We start from the raw sequence: 22,535 nt of genomic DNA on the forward strand, positions 1-22,535 counted from the left end.
GTGGTAAGAATTTTATCTTGAACCAAGTCTAGTTAGTTAAGCTTTAGCACTAGAAATAGTTTTATCTTTATTTCTCTTGTAACCATTTCTGACTTTAATGCCTTGTACTTGTACTCACTTAAAATCTCTCTCTCTCTCTGTAGTTAAATAAACTTGTTTTATTCTTTAATCAAAACGAATCCGGTGTTGTGGTTAAACTTGGCTGTGTGGTAACTCCATTTAAAGTAGCAAACTGTTGGACATTGACCTCTTACAGGTGCAACGGACCTAAAATATCTGAACTGTCCGGGAAAGGGCTGGACAGTGCAGAACACACATTTTGAGGGAAAAGCTGGGACTGGGAGTGTGTTGGGGTCATCCTGCAAGTGGTAACCAATGCGGGTGGAAGCCAGAGTGTGGTTGGAGTGTGCTGGCAGGGGCTGCAGCTATACACAGACACTCAGGGGTTATGACATTCTGGGGTGCAATCTGGACTGGTGGGGGATTGTCACCACCTGCCCTGCAAGTTGTGGTGCCTCACAATACGTTGCTGCTGTAGCTCCCAACCTGAACCCCTCACAAACAGCCAAACAACATGCAGGTCCACTCTTCCCTTCTTGTTTTTTTCCCTTTTATTGTATGATTGGATGGCCTCCAAGTGTGCACTGTTAAAAATAATTATTTTCTGAGGTTTGTGGCAAAATGGGATAAGAGGAGGAAGAACTTGGTCAGAGCTCTGAAGGAGCGCACTCTCTCTGACCTGTGGTCATAGTCCATCCCCAAAAAATATCAGTTAAACTGGAGCCTCTCAGAAATAAGCCTGTAACTAAGTTTGACTTATGTTGGTGACATGCATGCATGGTAATCTGTTTAAGAACTTAGTTTCGAAACACTATGTGGAACAAAAAAATGTACATTCATGATGACAGCATGTATGTCCTATTTCAGGTGGATGCAACTGTAAGAGATTACCTAACCTTTGCACTAGCAGCATTTATTGATGGTTGTTCATGTTACACTGACTCTCTCATTTCAGATATAGGTTGTTGCCTACTAGCTGTTTCAAGAATCAGCTCTCAGTATAATTCCTTTCAGTGCCTTAGTGGTGCACGGTATACCTTATGTTCAGCAAAAGAGTATATGCCTGGCCCTGCTCATGGAAGTTGTATGTTCTGCCTGCCATGCGTAAAAGGGGAAGCCACTTTGTTAGGTCATAACTTATATCGGGGGACTGGAACATAGAGGGGGTTAACTTGGAAACTGCATTCACTTCTGTTTCCTCAAGTTGCATGGTATCATGATCCCGTTTGGTAATTGGAGAGGTGGCGCAGACCATTCCCTTTATCAAATTCCCACTAAGTCTAATCACACCAGACCGCTAAGACAGAGAACAAGGAACTTTTATAAATAGCACTCCTGGGATTCTGTGTGACTCTGCACCTGCAGAAAATACCCTCCCGCCGCAGAATTCCTGTGCTTCCCTGCAGAAAATGACCGTGAACCAAAGGGAAGCAGTGCAGAGCGGGGGGACGACCATGGGTGCATTGGGGGGGGGGGATTGCCCCCTCAAAACAGAGGTGAGGCATGGGGGGCACACAGGGTTACATGCCGCTGCCCCCCACCATTTCTGCAAGCGCAGAGCTGCCCAGCTGAAGGAGGCTGCGTCTCCGCTCCACTGACGCTGCAGCTGAACGCTGCCTCCTGGGTCCTAGTGCCAGTCGTGCTCCCCTTCTGAGTGCTGGGAGCTTCCTTTTTTCTGTGCAACGGTGAGTGCCCGCGGTGGAGCTGGCAAGGAGGGGGTGGGGAAATGAGGGAAGGGGGGCCAGGGGGGTGAAGAGGCAATGGGGAAGGAAGGGGGTGGTAGAGGGAGGGGAATGTGTGAATCGGGAATGGAGAAGAAAAGGGAATAGGGGAATCATGGGGGGAAGCGGGAGCCCAGCATGCGGCATTCCCTCAGCAGCAGCTGGGGCTCCCCTGTCAAGCAGGCACATCGAACCCTCATCCTGACAAGACCTACACCTGGACCCCTCCAACGAGCCTCCAACACCCAGACCCCCACCCTCACTGATCCCCAAGCAGCTGCACCTGGACCCCCCCAACCCATCAAAGCCCACTCTCCCCGCACCCAGAGCCCCCCATACCCAGACACCCCCGCTGAGCCCCATATACCCACACCTATACCCCCCCTGCTGAGCCCCAGTCACCGTCGCCTGGATCCCCTGCAGACTCCCATTGCCCCTTCACCCGACTCCCCACAACGAGCCCCTGTGCACCCAGATCTCCCACTGAGCTGCCTGCATCCAGATTGCCCCACACAGAAACCTCTCACCCCACACCTGGATCCCCCCACACAAAGCTCTTCCACACTTGGATCCTGATGGGCTGAGCCTGCCCACCCACACCTGGTGTACATGACGCAGAGGGGGCAGGGCCCTGGGGTGTTTCTGAGGCAGGCCCAGCCCTTGCACTATGTCACGGTCAGGTGCAGCCTCACTGCCGAGTCCCTGTACCGGGGGAGGTGAGGGCTTCAGGGTGATCTCCCACCTCAATGCAGCCAGTGGCCTGTGCTCCCCACTGCCATGCTGGAACTACACTTATTTATTGACAAATAAAATTTGCATAATTTTGCATAATTTTTAATGTTTTGGCACAGAATTTTTAGTATTTTGGCGCAGAATTCCCTCAGGAATAGAATAGAAAGCGGACACGCAATGGATGTTTGTGTCCTATGGAAGCTAACAATTAAGGATTTGATCCAACTCCCATTGAAATCAAAGGAAACCTGTCTGAAGACTTCAGTGAAAGTTGGACTAAGCCCTATATCTTCTTATTTTGAAATATTAGACATTGCTCACATGCATGAATATATCACATAGAGTAAATATTTGATAAATAACATATACCACCAGAGTGTAGTGAAAAGAGGTTGTAATGTATTGTTACTTGCATGTATTTTGGAACAGAATGATCATACATAAAGGATTGGATACTGTAACTCTGAGGGAAAGTGTATACTGTCAAAAAAATATTTTTTTTTAGGGTGACATAAAATCATCATCTCAGGGTGTGTCTCTGTGTTTATTTATTACCCAAACTTTATTATGACAGGGACAGTAACATAAAACAGATTTAGAAAATAGACGTGTGTGCATAGGACATGAGAAAAGCCACAAGAAATCAGCTCAGTAAATTAAGATGTAAACTAATAAATTTACAATATAATTTGCTTCAGTGTTCTGCCACAGAATAATTTTACACTTTAAAAATATATCTATTCTACCACTAGGATTTCACTTTACGTTGCAGGGTCTTGTACATAGGTCTCAAGCAGGGCTGTCCTTAGGCATATGCAGCTGTGTCGGGCACCATGAAATTTGGCGCACCAAATTGCCCCAAATTTCACAGTGCCCTACGCAGCTGCGTGCTTGGTACAGGGCCGCCAGAGGATTCAGGGGGCCTGGGGTCTTCGGCGGAAGGACCCCTCGCCACCGAACTGCCGCCAAAGACCCGGAACGGAAGACGCTCTGGGGGCCCGGGCCCCGCGAACGTTTTCCGGGGACCCCGGAGCGAGTGAAGGACCCTGCTCCAGGGGCCCTGAAAAACTCTCGTGGGGGCCCCTGCGGGGCCTGGGGCAAATTGCCCCACTTGCCCCCCCCCCCGGGTGACCCTGGCTTGGTATGTGGCAGCGACGGCGGCCAGCCCCCCACAGCTCCTGCTCCGCAGCCCAGACCCTCTGCGGGGGGGAGCAGGTGTTCAGGCTGCGTAGGGCACCGTAATTGATAGGGACGGGCTGGTCTCAAGAGGTGACTTGTTACAGTGTACAAGAAACTTCTTGGGGAGAAAATACCAAGGGAAGTAGTGGATTCTCCATTCTCGGATCAAGACTGGTTGCCTTTCTGGAAGATATGCTTTAGCCAAACACAAGTTATTGGGCTCAATACAGGGATAACTAGATGAAATACTATGGCCTATGTCATACAGGAGGTCAGACTAGATCAGGGATTGGCAACCTTTGGCACGCGGCTCGCCAGGGTAAGCACCCTGGCGGGCCGGGCTGGTTTGTTTACCTGCTGTGTCCACAGGTTCGGCCAATCGCAGCTCCCAGTGGCCGCGGTTTGCTGCTCCAGGCCAATGGGGACGGCGGGAAGCGGTGGCCAGCACATCCCTCAGTCCCCGCCACTTCCAGCAGCCCCTATTGGCCTGGGACGGCGAACCACGGCCAGTTGGAGCCGTGATCGGCCGAGCCTGCAGACGTGGCAGGTAAACAAAGCAGCCCGGCCCACCAGGGGGCTTACCCTGGCAAGCTGCGTGCCAAAGGTTGCTGACCCCTGATGATCTAATGGTCCCTTCTGGCCTTAAACTCCGTGAATCTACAGATTGACTAAAAAACGAAATCAACCCATGAAACCGTAGGCACATTTTGATTTATAAACCTAGTTTAATTTAGAGTTTTTGGGGCCTGATTGTGAATTCCTTTTTCAGACAAAAGTCTTACTGAAATCAAAGGGAGTTTTGAGAGAGAGGAAGAAGATCAAGATTGAGCTCAGTAAAGCCATGGCTTTAAGAAAGACAGATTTTATTTTATTTTTTTTAGACTTGGGGGAAAAACAGCCCTGAGAGAAATTTTAAGTAGGCAGAAGGTTGCTATCCAAATTGAAATTTGTTTAGGACCTTGGGTTTCAACACTGCTGCTCTTAGGAAAAAGTGTCATATAGGTCTTTAATGACCACGAGTGGCCAGGACCTTGGTTTTGCATCTCATCTGAAAAGATTTTAATAGTGTTTTGTGTAAAATCTTTAAAAGTTCTTACTACCATTTGGTTCCCTTTTAAAAATAAATAAATAAAGAGTTTAGATTCCTGAGCAGTGGCATGAACAAAGTTTGGGTATTGGGAAAGGTGCTGTTGATGATTATTTTTCTTACCCAGGAGAGTGAGGAAGTACTGTACGTATCTTGCTTTACCCTGTGGGACTAGCCGAGAGTTTTGAGAGGGGGTTGGGTGAACTGTTTGGCCCGAGGGCCACATCTGGGTATGGAAATTGTATGGCGTGCTATGAATGCTCATGAAATTGGGGGTTGGGGTGCGGGAGGGGGTGAGGGCTCCGGCTGGGGGTGTGGGCTCTGGGGTGAGGCTGAGGATGAGAGGTTGGGGGTGCAGAAGGATGCTCCAGGCTGGGACCAAGGGGTTTGGAGAGTGGGAGGGGGATCAGGGGTGGTGCAGGGGGTTGGGGCACAAGAGGGGGTCAGGGGTGTAGGCTTTGGGGGGTGCTTACCTCAAGCAGCTCCCAGAAGCAGCGGCATGTCCCCGCTCCAGCTCCTATGTGGAGGCACAGCCAGGCGGCTCTGTGCACTGCCACGTCTGCAGGCGCCATCTCTGTAGCTCCCATAGGCCGTGGTTCCCGGCCAATGGAAGCTGCCAGGGTGGCACTTGAGGCAGGGGCAGCATGTGGAGCCTCGTGGCTGCCCCTATGCATAGGAGCAGAAGTGGGAACATGCTGCTGCTTCTGGGAGCCTCGCAGAGCGGGGCGAGCCCTGGACCCCTGGCGGGAGCTCGAGGGCCAAATTAAAACATCTGGAGGGCCGGATGCGGCCCCTGGGCCGTAGTTTTCCCACCCCTGCCCTAGATATATGAAGTTTGTTAATAGGTCTGGGTATGTGTGGATTAGGCTCATTAGCCCAAAGCCTGTATTAAATTGTGCTAGGACACTCCAGCATCAGAGATGTGATATTCACTGAGTAATATTCACTCCCTGCTTTTAGCAGCATGTAAAGCTCTGATGTCCTCAAGTCGTGACACCATGCTATGGTTAAACAAAAGCAGAATAATTTTCAATTCATAAAGAATCATGGCATGCAAATTGCATTGTGCTTAGGATCTGAATTAGCTCCCACAGAAGAAGCATTTCTAGAAAGCATGTTCCAAATCGTGTGTAACATACCATAAGGGAGAGCAGAATATAGATCATGGAGCCTAATTCAGTCTTCAATTACTCCAAATTTATACCAGTGTAACTTCACTGAAGTCAGTCTGGATTTACATCAATGTACATGTAAGTCAGATCGTGGCTTACATAGGAAAACCTGTGTAGGGGCCAAGAAACCTGCAGAGTTTCCTCTGAATTCCTTATTCAGACCAGGGAGGAGGGTTTGACACCCTTCTCTGGAAGCAGCAGGGGATTTGGCCTCCTGAGATCCTGGCAGACCTTGAGGATCTACCAAATGCCGTGTGCTCCCTCCTAGCCTCCTACAATTCTCTAGACTGAAAGGGCTTCTTTTGGTGCAGCTGTTTCCGGAATCCCCCAGCACACCTTCGCAGTTCCCACACTCTTTAAAGGTGGATTTTGCAGCCAAGATTTGCTCAGCTCAGGAGTTAATAAACCTGAGGCTGTTAATAAAGCCTCAGCTTGTAATAAGTTCATGTAGAATGGGGGATGATGTGTCCTACCATGCCCCCACTTGCCCCACATGTGCATCTCTGACCCTATGGAGTATCTGACTCCCCACTCTCTGCCTGGGTTGGGGAAACCATGCACTGGTCCACTCTAAGCAGTGCATGTATTTAGCTTACTGAATGTATTTAGTTTATAGGCATTTCTATGAAGTTCCTCAACATAGTCGTTGAGTGCCTCACAACAACAAAGTGGAATTGTTTTCTAAAATATTCCAGCACTAACTGATAGACACAATGCTATACTGCTAAATGCAGTTAGCAGTCTGTGTTTCTAGCTGGGATCTTACATTGGAGGACCTAAGCTCCCTGTTATATTTTGTGTACTAGTGCTGTTCAGATGCAAATTGTTGTTTCATAGTCACTGTGCAATGGCTGTTCTTGAAAGTGATCATGTGACTTCAGATTTGAAGCAGATAACTTCGGCACATCCTTTCTCTGTTTGAGATTCAGGGAGCATAGTGACATACAGCTCCAGCAACAGCATCCACACAGTTTAGCTCTGTGTCTGCAGCCCTGTGATCCCATAATAAGCTGCAAAAAGAACAGGAGTACTTGTGGCACCTTAGAGACTAGCCGGAAGATGGAAAGCAGCTCTTTGGGTTATTGTATTCTTTTTTGAAGCGGGGCTTAAAAGATTTCCTCACAGGAAGCTGTGTAAGTGCAAGGAGGGCACCAGTATTGCAGTCTGTGAGCCTCAGAGCCCTAGAGAGAACCAGAGTACCTATTCTCCTTCAGATCTGCACCCCTGTCATGTCGTCTGGTTCCAAAAAGAGACTGCTTTTTTATTCTCCTAAAGATACTTTTGTGGAAGCCCTCTGCATTGCAGCAGCAGAAGAAAACAGGTAATTTCTTTGGGGGGGGGGGTTAAGACCACTTTTAATTCACTTTAAAAAAAGGCAAATTAACTGCATCAGAGCTTTGTGCAGCGAATGACAGGATGTGTATGGTAATATAGATTATTTTGCTTACTGCTGTGATAAAAATCAGAATGGTTCACATTAAAAAGTTTTAAATTGATTGGACCAGCTATCCAGAAGTTCTGAGTAGATGAGAACAGAGTGCTTTGTTATTTGAAGTTTTGGAACATATTACACTTTCCATGATCCATAGGAATTTGGAGTTGACTTTATTGGCTTTCAGATAGCTTACTCCATCTGTTCCCTATTGATTCCTGGCCTGGTCTTTGAGAGGCATCACCCATAGCAATGCACAGAAATAATTGAGTCAATTCAATATTGACCCTAGCTTCCTATCCCTAAATAGGCTCAAGAAATTAACTGGCTGTTACATGCAATATTTATTTTATTTATAATATATTGAAACAGAAAGTATTTGATTTCTTCCCTTCACATGTATAGTCACTGCAAATCACTTAAATAGAGATGCTAGTCATGCCTTGTGTAGTAGGCCTTATCAGATAAAGAATCAATAGATAAAAAACGTATTGCTCTTCATAAGCTATTGTTTACATCCTCTTCTTCTTAACTTACAAGTTATCTTTCTCAGGTACATCACTGCTGATTTTAAGGATATAATCTTATGAGGTTCTGAGCACCTTCAACTTCCATTAAACCAAAGGGAATTTGAGTGTGTTTAACAACATGCAGCCATAAATGACTTATTGCAGGTTTTCTTCAATCTCGATTATAGATAGGGCCCTACCAAATTCAAGACCATGAAAAACGTGTCACGGACCGGGAAATCTGGTCTCCCCCTGGGAAATCTGGTCTTTTGTGTGCTTTTACCCTGTACTATACAGATTTCACAGGGAAATCAGGGTTTCTCAAATTGGCTGCCCTGACCCAAAAGGGAGTTTCAGGGGGGTTTCAAGGTTATTTTAGGGGGGGTCACGGTATTGCCACCCTTACTTCTGCGCTGCTGCCTTCAGAGCTGGGCAGTCAGAGAGTGGCGGCAGCTGACTGGGGGCCCAGCTCTGCAGGCAGTGCCGCCTCCAGCAGCAACACAGAAGTAAGAGTAGCAGTACCTCAACCCCGCCTACAATAACCTTGTGACCTCCGCCCCCCAAAAAAATCCTTTTTGGGTCAGGACCCCTACAGTTACAACACCATGAAATTTCAGGTTTAAATAGCTGAAATCACGAAATTTACTATTTTTAAAATCCTATGACTGTGAAATTGATCAAAATGGACCGTGAATCAGGTAGGGCCCTAATTATAGTATTCTTCTCTTAAACTGTGGCAATATGTTTAGGTTTCTCCTAGGGCAATAGCATCTATAGTGGACACATGAGAGGTTTCTCTTATGAATATCCCCTCACCCAGTGCATTTTCTTAACTATTTTTAAAAGTCCTGTTTAAAAAATGTTAAATGCTTTTTAAAATTACTTGTTCATAACAAATGGATTACATACGTACACTGTGCAAGAGATGGAGCCTGAAGTTTGGATCCAGATGCTCCTGAAGTTCATAGTTGGTCTAATCCCAGGTTTTGGCACTGCATACCTACCACTAGACAAAATCTTAGCCACTGACTAGTATAGTGGATGCAAATACTATACAAAACAATAAAAACAGGTAATGTTACAGCGCCAGAAAGCTTAATCATAGTTACATAGAAAAAATTGAGTAAATTAACGCTGTGCAACAGAAACGATTATAGTGATAATTTTCTTTCAGTGAACCACTAGGGTTTCATTTTATTCCAACTCTAAAGAAAAATAAAATAAAATTGCTCCTAATTTCACCACATCTATCCCACCAGGCTCCAGGAAATATTACTTAGTAGTATGGTTTGGTAATAAACAATATGTCAATAAACAATATCATTCTACAAGGGTCTCAACAAGAGGTGTTGTACTGCACAGAAGTGCCACAGGGTTGGACGTGGTATAATTTCCTTGATAAACAGGTATTTTTCAGGGGTTAAGGTACAACAGTGATGAGGGCCATATACTGTAAGTACCTAGACAGATGATATCCTGAATCTCCATTGTCTTATTTAGCCTCTCTTAGAACAGATTTCAGGAAAGGTTTCCAGATATTATAAATTTTATCCTATCATTTATGTGTACACTAGTCCTCAGTTCCATGGGAAAAAAACTAACTGAGGTAGTCTTCCACAAGCACTGGTGGAATGTGACAAGCACTGGTGGAATGTTTAATAAATCAAAATATAAGCAGTGAGCAGGTGCCAAAGCCAGACCTCTAATGAGAAATGTACACCCTCAGATGCTCCTAGAAAATCCACCTCCCTCTCATAATTCATCAAACCACAAATGTTTTTCTAACCAATGTTATTGAAGGTCATCATAAAAGCCCTGTAATAGAAATACAGATAGGAATGGGAGAGAGAGAATAGAGAACTTGCACAATGGGAAATGTCCACTGAAACCACCTGCAGGGGAAGTATAATGTAGCATAAGTTAAGCTGCATCCCAGCAGGGATCCTGTCCTGAAAAAAACCGAATACAACTCTTCAATCTTCATTTATGAAAGTGAGGAAGAAACAGAAGGAACACGCAGGGCAACAGTGATAGGCAGTGCTTAATTTGTAATGAAAGGTGCCCAGGCTCAAGCAATTAGTGCTGGGGATCAAGCAATTTTTTTAAAATTTTCATAACTGACACATCAAGCCCAGAGGTGCCGGGGCTATGAACTGCCAAGCCTAGAGGTGCCGGGGCTCAGCCCTGGCAAAAATTAAGCCCTGGTGATAGGGGAAGAATGAGAGGTAAGAGGCTAGTGGCTTTCATTTGTATGGCCATTGGACCCTCAGGCCTGCTCTGTCTTATATCTGACAGCCCATGGGCTCATCGGCTTATAGCATAACTAATACAGTGCTGCGAATATATGCTGTGTTTTACAAAACAGGTGCACTCCCTGCCCTAAAAGCCTTGCCATCTAATTTCATTAAAAGTCAAACATGAGTTTTCAAATGCGTCCACTAGTTTGGGTGCTTCAATTTTGGTGTATACACTACAAGTGTATGCCAGTTACCAGCCATCCTCCACAAAGCAAACTGCATTTATTCTTAGGGTAAAACAACTACAGAGACAACATAAAAAAACAATAAAAGAACCTATTTGCATGTTAGATGCTTACTAGAGGCCACACCAACTCCAACATAGGACTTCGGTAGGTGTCAGTCTTTCCACATCCCGACTGGACAGTTCAGCTGTTACACTCTAGGCCTGAGCTCTATAAAGAATCTCCAGCCTCTGGGAACAGGTAATCACCTAGACCAGGGGTAGGCAATCTATGGCATGCGTGCCAAAGGCAGCACTCAAGCTGATTTTCAGTGGCACTCACACTGCCCAGGGTCCTGGCCACCGGTCCGGGGGGCTCTACATTTTAATTTAATTTTAAATGAAGCTTCTTAAACATTTTAAAAACCTTATTTACTTTACATACAACAATAGTTCAGTTATATATTATAGACTTATAGAAAGAGACTTTATAAGAATGTTAACATGTATTACCGGCACGTGAAACCTTAAATTAGAGTGAATAAATGAAGACTCGGCACATCACTTCTGAAAGGTTGCCGACCCCTGACTTAGTCAGTGGCCCTTTTCTCAGGACGACGCTTCAAAAGTCTGGGGTTTTGCATAACTTGGGTTGTGCATTTTGCATTAACTGCTCCCCAGAGATTCCCCAGGAAACCTGCTTACCCTTATTGTCCCAAAAGTTGTTCTATTGTCTGCCTTATGGAAGCATATTTTCTTTAAAAACAGCAGCTAGAATGCTAACTACCCTGTGTCCTGCTTTTTCATATGATTTACTGGTATCCTAGAAACTTCTTTTGAAACACCAGGAAAGCCCTAGTTCTTCATTTCAACAGTCAAATTGTTAGGGTTTTATTTTGCTTTTTGTTTTTTTGTTGTTTGTTTAAGACACATTGCTACACTGGGTAATATTTGCTCAGTATTTATCAGGAGTAAATAGTCCAGTGGAACTCCTTTTCTGCTCTAAATAGGTTGCTACTTCATCACCATGGTATCTGAGCACCTTCCAGCGGCCTGTTAAGTGTTGTGACTAACGTGTCATATGTGACTTGTTCTCTCTCATTTTTTCCCCCGGGGGATAACTATATGTACAGTGTTGGTAAGATTTTGTGTTTTGGGGATTTTTTTTTTAATGTACTCAGTGGTTTGTGGTTAGTAGAAAAGGCAGATCAAGTGCCAGGTGCACTTCTTCGGAGCGGAAGGTGGTGAGGTTTATGATAATCCTTAGTTCCTAGGGGAGCTTGCTCCCAGGGGAGTTTCAGACTGGTCTCAAAGAAAGCTGTCTCCTGCACAAACTTACTTTACCCTTATTGTAGAGTGTTCCATTGTGCCAGAGGAGTGGAGTTGTTGACCAGTCTTAATTTTGGAACATTAGGCGATCTTCTAGATAGTACATTTCCCTGGACTCTTGTTACTGCTCTCAGCAGAGGCAGGAGTATCTAATGGTTGAAAGATTTGAATGTTGCAGAGACATCCAGGAGGATGAGAATGGATGTCACCACCCACTGGCAGCAGATGATCATCTAAAAGGTTTTCCCTTCCATGCCCTGGCCTGAGTCCAGATTCTGCTGGGTCTAGAATATTGGATTCAAGTAGATAAGCTTGCAGTTGGCCTTTGACTAGCTTCTCTGAGCTTGCTCAGGAACAGGTTTGACACTGGTGTTTCCAGGGTGGGTTGCTTCAGGATCATTCAGATTTTTGCATGTTTGAAGGAGGAAGAGACGGTTCCTTTCCTGAAGACGGCATTGGCTATTTCAGTCAGGAGTGGCAAAAGTTGCTCGTGCCTGTCTTACACTAGTCAGGAAGGGCATAAGTTGGATTCACAGGTCTTGGGTCAAGACTCTTTAGGGTGTCTAGTACTTCTCAGTGAGTGAATGTACTGAACTCTTGGAATGCAGGTGGGCTGTTCGGTGGCAAAGCGGATCCATGCTGTTTGAGAAACCGTCCTGAATGTGCTTGTGCATGAACTTTTCAGCAAAATAGAATGATGGTTCTTCACAGTGCTTGGTGCTCAGCTTGGATGCAGGGTGTAGGCATTCATAATGGATGAAGCAGCTCCTCCAGGTTGGATTTGGCAGCTTCTGTGGAGGCTGGTAGGAAGACCAGGACCAGGATCAGTGTAGGTTTGGAAGAATTCTGTGTTTCAGCCTTCATTTTCCATCATTGGTGCTCAAGTTTCTGCCTCTCTCTCTTTCATCTGACACAGAGGTGTCTGAAAACCAAGGAGCCAATGGGGAGGAATGGGCCATTTGGGGGAGACTATGTCAGTGTTTGAGGCTAGTATACAATGTTGATGATTCACGGATCCTTAACAACTTGTCCTGTGGGTGGAGTGCTGCACTCCTTTAGCAGTTTGATGGAGTCGAAGAGCCTTGATGGTTGAATCAGGGTTGTATGGGCCTTTCTTGATACCTGGGAGCCGGGAGAGCTCTGATTAGTTCCTTAGTGAGATGATGGTCTGTCCAAGATGAAGGCTGGGTTATGATGTCCTCGATATTGACATCTAATTCTAAAACCAGGACCTAGGTGTGACTGGCTGTGCCAGTTGGACCCATAATGGCCCGTGAACATCCTAGGGAGGCAAGTTAGGAGATGGTGTTCAGTGCAGTGAACACTGCGTAGAGCAAAGAGAGAAGCTGAATGAGTGCAGACATTAAAGCTGTTGTTTTCCTCAAAATGAATGTTAACATCACTTGTTCAGTGTTTCACGATAAACTCATCCAGAACACTGGAGTTACTAGAAAAAACCCTCCTCTCTGTGAAGCATGCTCTATGTCACTGACTTCAGAAGCTGGGCAGTTGCAAGACCGACGTCGATTTTGAAAGCATACTTTTGTCTTTTGTAGGAGTATTTCGGGACTACAAAAAATGTTGCAACAGCAGTGTCCTAGTTTATGGTCTTGCAAATACAGTAACTTTATAGACTGCACTAGTTAGTATAACATTTTTGCCTTTATCTGCCTCTTCATGCCTTTTATCTCATTTATCATAACAGTAAAATAGACGCAAAAGAGCACTACTCAAGCATTTGTTCTATTATTTATGTAGTCACATTTAGGTTGGCTGGAGAGAGTGTTTTGCTTTTTGTTTTGAAACCTTTTGAAAGGATATTAAATATAATGTACACAATAATTTAGCCGTGCAGTCTGTGCTACAGACTCATACATAACCGTAGGAAAGAGAAGTAAAAGTATGATCAGATAAGGTGTTCAGGATAAAATAAACCCCAACAATCGTAAAGCTCTATAGAATTGTGTAGCACTCCAGAAATTTCACCAAATTTATTTTACAGTGAAATTCACTAATTTGAAGTCATTGACTAGGAGACATGTTGCAAATTTGTGAATGATGTGAATTAGTGAGTGGATGAACAAACACAAAGAAAAACCCAGAAGACTGCATTATAAAATGTACTTTGTTCATTTATTTGACAAAATTAGTTTAGTTTTGTTATCATGACTCATAGTAAATGTGCTGTAGTACATTTAGTAAAAATAAGTGAATTCTTATTGTGAGACACCTCACTACAGCATCGTATCTGCTACTTAAACTTTGAAAGGGGTCACCTTGTATTGTGTTCAAGTGAATTTGAGATTTGATATTAACTAAGTGTACATTAAAGAGCTTCTTCTGTACTCAGAAGAACTGGTAAACAGCATTATGATGTGATGAGAGACTAAGTGCAGTGTACTGGTAAATGGTAGGGTGAGTCATCTTAAAATTTATTTTGTTGGTTTAACAGTTGCAGTATCATTTCCCTTTAATTTTAAATTCTTTAAGTTCTGATGCACTACTTTTCAAATCACAATAACAAAAGTAATTTCTCTGTAGTTTCCTGTCACTGGTAATAAAGCTTTCAATAGCTCACTGGTACATATTGCTTTTCAGCCAGTATGTAGCATTTTATTCAGAAGAGGAAACTTTATTTATAGATGTTCATCTGACCCTAATGCAGGCAACAGCAATGGGAGGCTACTGCTGCTGAGTTCTCGAAAATAACCCTACATTGTTTGTTAGGTTCAGTTTCCACATCACATGACATACAGTATTTCATAACGAGCTTTAATGATCTCTGCTGAGTTGCACGGTAGAGTCTATGCTATTAACCACTTTCTTTTTTATTACCTCCCCTACTCCTCTTCCTCATTAGAGCTAATAACAGGAGTGAATCAGCTTGGGGTGGTTCATTGCATCATAAGTGGAACATAAAGGAAATGCTTGTAACACGGTTGGATGAGAAAAACCCATTGCCTATGAAGAGAAATTAAATTGATAGACAGTCTGTACTAGAGCCATGGGATGTGGCACTTCTGTGACTGGGAGTCGGGCAAAAAAGTCAGAGAGAGGTAGGTGCTGTGCCTGTGTCATTTGTTAGCCTTGTTATCCTCTGTTAACAATGAAAGAGAATTAAAGGGTTGCACTCCCCCCCCCAATCCTGTTTTCAAGTAGTAGCTTAGATTAAATTCTGTTTTAAATGCTCTCTTTTAGAGGATGTCTGACTTTTAAATATTGGTTAAGGCAGAATGACTCTATTACTTAAAAAGAAACTGAAATCAAACAGAGCTACCTCAGTGATGGTCAGATTCAATAATTGCACTACAGAATGATTAGTCTGCAAAACAGTGTTTTGTTTAATTTCTTGCTTAATGTCAGTTAGTCTGTTGGTTGACAAATCTCTTCAGTACTTGGGTAAAAATTCTGTTAAAAGTTAATGCCGGCATTTTCCTTGTTCAAAAAATAGGTCACACAGTGGTATATGCCAATGGTGTTTAGCATAGAGCTAGAATGTGCCTAGCCTTTGCGCAGTGCTCCTGGGGATGGCTCGATTTCCCCTTCACTTGCCTTGCACAAGCTTTATTATTATTTGCATTATAATAGTGCTTAAAGACTCAATCAGGAAGCAAAGCTTCATGGTGCTTGGTGCTGTAGATACACATAGTAAGAAACAGTCCCTAGAAGAAGAGCTTGTAGTCTGCAAAACAGAATAAGCGGGGGGTGGGGGGGATTTTCTGCTCATTTTATAGTTGAGGAACAGGGTCACAGATTTTAAATGACATGCTCTCCCTCTTTTGCTCACTTGTTTAATACCCTGCACTGAATACTTGTAACACTCAGTGTCTGGTGCTGAATGGGATTAGCCCATTAGTAATAGGGTTACATTTTAACCAGAACTTAAAGTAACATTATCTTTAACCATTACCTAGGCAATAAGCTCTCAACAGGACTGCCTTTTGTATTTGTACAGTGGCTAAAGGGATCATGGTCCATGACTGGGGCTTCTAGGTGTTATGGTAATACAAATAATTATTACTTGATGCAGTCCCTTTAATGATCAGGGGTGGGGATGGGGAGAGGAGAATGGGAAAAGCTATTGATTGTGTAGACATCCCTCAGTTGGGTATGTGGAAAAAATCACTGCCCAACCAACATAGCTATGCCGGCAAAAGTCCTAGGCTATGGCTACACTACAGAGCTTACGTCAGCGCAGCGGCATCAGGGCAGCTGAACCGCTGCTAGTGCAGATGGTCTAAGCTGGTGGGAGACAGCTCTCCCTTTGACTTCATTTCTCCAGCCCCCACAAGCGGCCCTAGCTATGTCAGCATGAGATGCTCTCCTGCCGACAGGGCACTAGCCACACCGGCGCTTAGCTCAGTGTAACTTACGTCACTCAGGGCGGCGGCTTATTCACACCTCTGAGTGACACAATTTATACCAACCTAAGCTGCAGTGTGTACATAGCCCTAGTGTAGATGCGGTTATTCCGGCAAAAAAGTCATTTTGCTAGTCTATCTTATTTTGTTCAGGGAACTGGTATAAACTATACTGGCAAAAGGACTCTTATGTGTCTCCGCTAGTACTCCTGGGGGAATTCTGTGCTATTGCGCAGTGCAGACTTTTTTCAGAAATTAATGTTTTTTGTGCAGAATTTCCTTTCTCCCACAAAAATGGGCTGCAGTGGGCTGCCGCTAGCGGCCGCTGGACCCTGCTGAGCCCAACTCGCACGTAGAAGACACTGCCGGGGAGGAGGGGAAGGAGGAGGAGGAGCTGGAGGGTTTCCAGCAGCTGCAGTTCCTCGCACGCCCTGAGGGAAGGAGAGGGCGATGTGCCAGACATGCCAACCCCATGGAAAAAATGCAGAAATTGGGCTTGTTTTTTTGGCTTAATCGGCTTGTGAGTTGCTTGTTGGCTAGTTTTTGACTTGTAGCTTGTTGCTTGTTTGGCTTGTTGCTTCTTTTTTTTTTATTGGCTCCCGGCAAGCAGGTGCAAGGGGGGGCAAGAGGGAGAGAGAGTCAGGGGTGCACAGCGGGCCCACCACAGTCCCAGACTGCACCCGGGGGGATCTAGGCATAGAGTGTTGGGGTTCTTAGGGATTGGCTTGTTTTGAAATAGGGTTGGCTTGATTTTTGGCTTACTGTGAAAGTCGGGGGAGCTTATTTACCGCATGAGAGTTGGCAACTGTGCAGTGCGTAGGAAACTCCACCATGCAAGCCTGGGACTGAGCATCAGGCTGTTCTCCCTCTGGATCCCTGGGCTCTGGGGGATAGAGGGCCAGGTGTCTGGGCTGGTGGTGGGGGCATGACTGGGCTCTGGGGGAGAGGGGTGCGGGTATCTGGGCTGCAGGGGACCCCACAGCTGGACTCTGGGGGAGAGAGGTGTGGGTATCTGGACGGGGCTCTGGGGAGGAGGGAGTGTGGAAACTTAACGCCTTTCTGTTTTCACAGTAGCTGCACAGTAACTTCGTTTCATTGCATTTTTGTGGCTTTGTATTTTGGCAGCAATTAAAGCAGCTATCCTCATTCAGAGGTGGTATCGGTGTTACATGGCCCGGCTGGAGATGAGGCGGCAGTATGCTCTTAGCATCTTTCAGTCAATTGAATATGCTGAAGAACAAGCTCAGCTACAGGTCTGTACTCCTGGGTTGTTATGGTGAAACATGAAGGCCACACTGTCCAGAAATGTATCCCTAAGCTGCACAAACAAAATAGATAACTGCATGTGTGGATTGCAACTTCCGAATTGCGTGCCACTTGAATTTTTTGTGTATCCAATTTCCTGATTTACTTAAAAATAGGAATGTGGAAATTGCCAAACCAGACTGGATCACTGTTCCATCCACTGCAGTAACCTGTCTCTGACAAGTATCAGAGGGGTAGCCATGTTAGTCTGAATCTGTAAAAAGCAACAGAGGGTCTTAAAGGTGCCACAGGACCCTCTGTCTCTGACAGTGGCCAGTATCAGAAGCTTCAAAAGAAGATGCATGACCCCTGTAATTAAAATAATGGAATAACATGCTTATAGGGGAAGTTTCTTCCTAACCCTCCACCAGTTAGAGGTTACTTTATGCCCTGAAGCAGGAGGGATTATATTACTTGTATGTTTACAAAAAAACCCTATCTAATCCCGTGGATGTTTTGGATGCTTACCAAAAAGTTCAGTTTCTTTAGCTTTTTGCCTGTAATTCGTTTGTTTGTTAACTGAGGAAGGAGGATGGTTTTGTAATTAAGGCTCTAGACTGTGACTAAGGAGACTTGGATTTTGTTCCTGGCTCCGCCACAGATTTCCTGTGTGATCTTGGGCAAGTCAAAAATTAAAATAGCAGTAAACTAGCGTCAAATATTTCCTTTCTCACACTCTAGTTTGTCAGTGCTTCAGGGCAGATACTATCTCTCACTATTTGTACAGCATCTAGCCCAATAGGGCTACTGTAATACAAACAAATAATCATCCTAATCAACATTTTAAAGAGAGTGGAGGCAGTGGTGGATTATCCAATGGGCCCATGGGGCCTGTACCCGGGGGTCTGTACCTGGGGGGCCCCAAAAAAATGGGCATCCCAGCAGAAATCCGCCATGGGGCAGCAGAAACTGTGGGGCGGGCAGGGGAAGCCCCAGCTGCAGCCCTGGGACTGGAGTAGCTCTCTCTCTCCCTGCCATGGCCTCAGGGCTGGAGTAGCTCTCACTCCTCGCTGCAGACCCAGGGCTGAGGCGGGGGGGACAGAGCTTCTCCAGTCTTGGGGCCACAGTGGGGTGGTGGTGGCAGAAAGGAACGAACAGGAGGGGGGGTCAGGGGGGGGGGGGGGAGGGGGGGGGGGCCCGGGGTGGAATGGGGGTGGGGCTGCGGGCAGAAAGGGTGGGGCGGGGCCACCGTTCCATCGCTGTGGCCTCCCCACTTGCTCTGGCCCAGGGTCCCAGGAGACCTTAATCCGCTTCTGGGGTGTTCACTGACCTAACGTCAAGAACAAGGTGGAAAATTCTTTGCCACACATTTTTCTACATTTCTCACACTTTTGTTTAAAAATACGGTTTAATTTTTTGGTAAGCATTTTACATTTTTTAATAGTGTGTGTTTTTAAATGAATTCTTACAAAACATTATAAATGACTACAGTCAATATTATATGTCAACAGGCAGTGCTGGGTTTCAAAATTTGGTCCCTTTTTGTCAGTGGTGCAAGTGGAATCCATTTCTTACCGGTACTTGCACTGCTGCTTTTTGTTATTGTTTTACATGGTTTAATGAAGCTCAGTTAATGTTCATTCTATTCTGAAAATGAACAGTATCAACTAGCTTTAAAGGAGTTTGTTGAATTCAATTAGTGTATGTTTATGAATCAGCTTGAGCCCACTAGCCTGCAGTAAGGAGGAAGGAAAGTTGCAATTCCTACAAGAGGACAAGGTTGCATTGTTATCATAAACGAGTGATACAGATCCAAGGTGCCTCTGTATCTTTCTATCTAAATGTCCCAATTAGAGGGAAAAGAGTAAAGAAAAATGAGAGACCATTAATGTTTGTGTGATCTCCTGAATTGATCAGTGTATTTTTTTTCTTATTCAGCTGTCCAGTTTTTTTACATTCATGCTGGATCACTTTACTCATCTCAACGAGACTGATACAGGTAAGGATAAAAAAAAGTTTAATATGAAAATTCCAGTTTAAAACCAGACATTAGCAAGTGAATTGTCTATGTGATGCCTAGCTACATGCACATGATTGAAGCTTAGCTTGGAGCTTCCCATACACTGTAGTGAAAACTTGATCCTATAAATGCTGATTCTGTTAAATATATATACAGTAGATTGAACTGTATGAGATTCCAGTCAAACATATAAGTAGCTCCCAAAATGTATACAGTGTTTTATGCTACATTGTCTCCTTGAAAAGCTAGTAAATTGTTCTTGTGTTCTTACTGCTTGCAGCCCTCCCACCCCCAATCTCTAGAAATATGTATTTTTCTAATTTGTAATGGAAAAGTCTCAAAAAGGAATATGCATTGACCAATACTGAGCAGATGTAACAAAGCACAGAGGTGTTCTCTATGGCGTCGTCTGAAATAGGCAAATATGGAGCATTTTTTAGTGTAATTTATTCTGGACTTTTACTGCAGAGCATTTTATGTGGGGCCAGTAGGAAGTTGTCTGGCTACATGAGTTTTTCCACATTTTTTAGCTAACCAGAGCTGCAGATGCAAAATCCAGTCCTTGTGGATATGACATGGATTTTTGACACTCCAGGGGGAATGCTTTGGTTTAATAAAACAATGACTGTATTATGTTTAGTCATACATTTAAAAAATTTGGGACAGATGCTTATAGATAACATTATCTTCTTAAAAATAGTTGTAATCACTGAACTCAGCTGGAACAGACTTGCCAGGGATACCTTGGATCCCTTTGCCATCCTATTTCTCTGATCCCTGTAGGAATGAGATATTCTGAAAATTAAAGGGAGCAGCCAACGAAGGAAGAAGCTGTAGAAGCAGAGGGTTGGAAGCCAGAGAAGATTCAGGAGGAAAGACCACAACAGGAACATACTGTAATTTCACTTTAGTAGAATCATGGAATTGGAAGGGACCTCAAGAGGTCATCTAGTCCAGTCCCCTGCACTCATGGCAGGACTAAGTATTATCTAGATCATCCCTGACAGATGTTTGGGTTAACCTGCTCTTAAAAATCTCCAGTGATGGAGATCCTATAACCTCTCTAGGCAAGTTATTCCAGTGCTTAACCACCCTGACAGGAAGTTTTTCCTAATGTCCAGCCTAAACTGTCCTTTCTGCAATTCAAGTCCATTGTTTCTGGTTCTGTCCTCAGAGGTACCCTCCTCTTTGTAACAACCTTTTATGTACTTGAAAACTATTATCATGCCCTCTCTGTCTTCTCTTCTCCAGACTAAACAAACCCATTTTTTTTCCATCTTCCCTCATAGGTCATGTTTTCTAGACTTTTAATCATTTTTGTTGCTCTTCTCTGGACTTTCTCCAGTTTGTACACATCTTTCCTGAAATGTGGCATCCAGAACTGAACACAATACTCCAGTTGAGGCCTAATCAGCACGGAGTAGAGTGGGAGAATTAGTTCTTGTGTCTTGCTTACAACACTCCTGCTAATACATCCCTCCTGAATGATGTTTGCTTTTTTTTGCAATAGTGTTACACTGTTGACTCATATTTAGCTTGTGGTCCACTATGACCCAGAGATCCCTTTCTGCAGTACTCCTTCCTAGGTAGTCATTTCCCATTTTGTATGTGTGCAACTGATTGTTCTTTCCTAAGTGGAGCACTTTGCATTTGTCCTTATTGAATTTCATCCTATATGACTGAAGTGAATAGTGCACAGGATTCAAGGAATACCAGAACCATTCAGAATGTGAACAATTAAAATGATGAAATTAAAATTTATATTAGGCTATGTCACAACGTTTTGCAACCAGCTCTAATAAGGCAACGACAGACTAGCCTTTGATCTTTAAAGTGTTTTGAGATCCTTGGATAAAAGTAGCCTTTGAAGTGCAAGTTCCACACAGAGCTACAGCTTGAAACTGACTTCTGTTAAACAAACATCAATTTGTTTAGAAGGTCTGAAGAGAGATAAGCAAGTCTGAACCTAGCTGTGTTAAGAAGGAGGCAGTGCTCACCCTACTGAGTCATAAAAGAATATGAAAGGTCACTTCTCTTTCATCTGGGCCAGCCATTGATTGCTTCATTTAAAATGCATACAAGGCACTTTGATAGCAGAATAAAACCATCAAAAACCATAAGTGGTTCAGTGTTCTAATGGCAACAATTAGAAACCACAGTTCTTCTCTCTTAAACTGCCTAGCGTGCCTAATGTACAGTGCACTCTTCTTGAAGGAGAAAGTACATCTGAGCTATGCTCCAGGGCCAAGACGGAGAATAAGGTAGTCCTGCAATTAATTTTTCTACACAGTGCACTATGACAGATAAGTGCGGTCTGCGAATGATCGCTTTTCTTGTGGTTTTATAGGAGTAAAGTGGCTAACTCGAAGAAAATCTAATGAAGTTCATATCATCTACTAGTTATCTGTGCTAATGGTGTATTTCACTTCACCCTCTGAACCCAACTGAATCCAAAGTTTTTAGGATGATAGGTTAGCTTGGCTGTGCAGTTGCTTGTAAATCATGTCTGAGATGTCTCCCCTAACCAGCCTAGATAAATCTGTGTATATTGACCTTTCTTAGGTAAAGGTCTGATAAACACTTTAACTACATAGGGTGAAGTCATGGCTCACTTCTTGTGCCCACACAGAAGAGTAAGGGGGGTAAATTGCCCCTTATTTTCCCTGTGTGGTCTACCTGCATTAAGAGCAAATATTAGTTATAGTTAAAGACTGCCTTGGGAGGTTGTGGAAGCTCCTTCACTAGAGGTTTTCAAAAGGAGGCTGGATAGCCATGGTTTAGATGCAACAAATCCTGCATCTTGGCAGGGGGTTAGACTAGATGACCCTTGCAGTCCCTTTTAACCCTATGGTTCTGTGATTCTTGGTCAAAAAACAAAAAGCTTTCATGATAAAGCTCAATTTTCACTGTCATATAGTTTTGAGAAAGTTGTATCTTTGGGGTTAAATGTTTGAGACTTGGTGCCTGCCCAAAGATAACTCTTTTTCTTGTTGTTTTTTGAGTGTAAAAAGGTTTACCACTCTTACAATAGGAGAGACTAAAAAATACAAGCTTCCCTTAAAAAAAATCTTTTCAGGCATGGAAATCTTCCATCGGCATGGAAATAGTTCTCATTGAGAGGCAGCACGAGGCCCTGCACCAAAGGGAATTGGCTTAACTATATGCATGTTATAAGTGCTTGCATACTGAAAATGTGCAGTAGAGGGTTTTTTTTGTTTTGTTTTTTTT

At 44.1% G+C, this 22,535-nt stretch overlaps 1 protein-coding gene across 2 annotated transcripts in view; it reads left to right on the forward strand.

The window, feature by feature from the left end:
• The first annotated feature begins 14,496 nt into the window (after positions 1 to 14,496).
• Positions 14,497 to 22,535, forward strand: part of LOC113406095 (serine/threonine-protein phosphatase with EF-hands 1-like) — a 41,737-nt gene continuing 33,698 nt past the window's right edge. Inside the window, exons 1-3 of one of the 2 annotated variants that reach the window (XM_026648715.1) lie at positions 14,497 to 14,737; positions 17,168 to 17,295; positions 19,226 to 19,286. In XM_026648715.1, coding sequence (XP_026504500.1) covers positions 14,686 to 14,737; positions 17,168 to 17,295; positions 19,226 to 19,286 — 241 coding nt within the window. In that variant the 5' untranslated portion in view covers positions 14,497 to 14,685. The remainder of the gene's footprint in view (positions 14,738 to 17,167; positions 17,296 to 19,225; positions 19,287 to 22,535) is intronic. The other variant, XM_026648711.1, reaches the window with a different exon arrangement.

The sequence above is a fragment of the Terrapene carolina genome, unplaced genomic scaffold, assembly GCF_002925995.2.
Source record: "Terrapene carolina triunguis isolate 2854851 unplaced genomic scaffold, T_m_triunguis-2.0 Scaffold22, whole genome shotgun sequence".
NCBI lineage: Eukaryota > Metazoa > Chordata > Testudines > Emydidae > Terrapene > Terrapene triunguis.